The sequence below is a fragment of the Nanorana parkeri genome, unplaced genomic scaffold (genome assembly GCF_000935625.1).
Source record: "Nanorana parkeri isolate BGI_ZX_2015 unplaced genomic scaffold, ASM93562v1 scaffold748, whole genome shotgun sequence".
NCBI lineage: Eukaryota > Metazoa > Chordata > Amphibia > Anura > Dicroglossidae > Nanorana > Nanorana parkeri.
The window spans coordinates 66,436-68,333 of NW_017307016.1; the positions used below are offsets into that span (position 1 = coordinate 66,436).

Below are 1,898 nucleotides of genomic sequence, written 5' to 3' on the forward strand. Positions count from 1 at the left end.
GTAAATTACATTATGTATCATAGAAATAAATACTTGTGGAGGGGAAAAGGTAGTAAAATAAAATCATTGCGAGCAGCTACAATCTCCAGGAAACAATAACTTGCCAATCAGATAAGATGTAACAAAGGAGATTCCACGCAGCGTCACCAAATATATACAATGTACCCAACACGAAGCGGTCGGCACAGGATCAGCCGGGGGATGGGGGGGTACTAGCTAGAGATATAGAGCAGATATGACTGTATTCACCTCCCCCATCCTCTGATGATTGCTGCTTCATGTACATTGTATATAATTGGTGACACCGTATGTTTGTGGTGAAGGCAGAAATCTCCTTTGTTGTCACCGTAACAGAAAAACAAAACGCGTTACAGGATCCACCCATGGAGGGGCAGCAGGAGCCCGGCGTGATCCGCTCTTCTCACGGCTCGCTCCACCTCTATGGGGACCTCCCGGCAAACCTGAACTGAAAGCCCAGAAGACATCTCACCTGTGTTCTTGGCCAACTCCAACCACCAGGAAGTCCGCCGTGCTGGAAAACTGGAGACAGTTCACAAATCCAACCTGGGGGGGACAAGGGGAGCAAATTAATACATTGAAAATGATTCTAAAAACTCAAATCAGACCAGAGACACAGTGGAGGCATTCACTATTCACACCGGTGACATCACTGAGAATGCAGCCTATCCATTCACTAGAGACCAGTGACATCACCGAGAACGCAGCCTATCCATTCACTAGAGACCGGTGACATCACTGAGAATGCAGCCTATCCCTTCACTAGAGAGCGGTGACATCACTGAGAATGCAGCCTATCCCTTCACTAGAGAGCGGTGACATCACTGAGAGTGCAGCCTATCCATTCACTAGAGAGCGGTGACATCACTAAGAGTGCAGCCTATCCATTCACTAGAGAGCGGTGACATCACTGAGAATGCAGCCTATCCCTTCACTAGAGAGCGGTGACATCACTGAGAATGCAGCCTATTCATTCACTAGAGAGCGGTGACATCATAGATTTTACCTGACCACTTATGACTTACCAGGGGAATGGTGAGAAGGGGGTGCAGACCCCGGAATCCCTCCCCGCACTGCCACAGACGTACAAAGCCGTCATGAGAGCCTGGAGAGAACAGACACAGAATGAGAGATGAATAATCCTGTATTGTGATTGGATAAGACGACACATGTGATGTTTCCTGTTCTAATGTTCATCTGTTATTGTCTATTTATCTATTTCCTGATAAGAGTCAGAAACCCCAAAACTTTGCACACTGTGCACCCCCAATATACCACCCCACCACCACCACCCCGCACCTATCTGAATTAGAGTGGAGGGGACGGGACCGAGCACACTGGTTGGTATTCTGATGGTGGAGTTTATGACACAGAATTCCACTTTAAAGGGCCAGTCCACTCAAGAGACATTTCAATGTTCAGATACCAGAGAATGAAACCTCTCCGGGACTGTATTGGGGAGACCTCTGCAGGGTTCCCAGGTCTGCCATGGCTGTAACAAGGTGCCGAGGAGTTCCTAAATGTGTTACAATGTAAAGAGAAGAGGAGAAGGAGGAGGAGAGGCGAGGAGGAGAAGGAGGAGGAGAGGCGAGGAGGAGAAGGAGGAGGAGAGGCGAGGAGGAGAAGGAGGAGGAGAGGCGAGGAGGAGAAGGAGGAGGAGAGGCGAGGAGGAGAAGGAGGAGGAGAGGCGAGGAGGAGAAGGAGGAGGAGAGGCGAGGAGGAGAAGGAGGAGGAGAGGCGAGGAGGAGAAGGAGGAGGAGAGGCGAGGAGGAGAAGGAGGAGGAGAGGCGAGGAGGAGAAGGAGGAGGAGAGGCGAGGAGGAGAAGGAGGAGGAGAGGCGAGGAGGAGAAGGAGGAGGAGAGGCGAGGAGGAGAAGGAGG

The 1,898-nt window shown here is 50.6% G+C and overlaps 1 protein-coding gene across 1 annotated transcript in view; it reads right to left on the reverse strand.

Annotated features, from left to right (window-relative positions):
* The window catches only part of RRP9 (ribosomal RNA processing 9, small subunit (SSU) processome component, homolog (yeast)), a 13,893-nt gene that overhangs the window by 2,034 nt on the left and 9,961 nt on the right, over positions 1 to 1,898 (reverse strand). Inside the window, exons 13-14 of the mRNA XM_018564366.1 lie at positions 1,044 to 1,123; positions 491 to 564 (exon numbers count right to left, since the gene is read on the reverse strand). Coding sequence (XP_018419868.1) covers positions 491 to 564; positions 1,044 to 1,123 — 154 coding nt within the window. The remainder of the gene's footprint in view (positions 1 to 490; positions 565 to 1,043; positions 1,124 to 1,898) is intronic.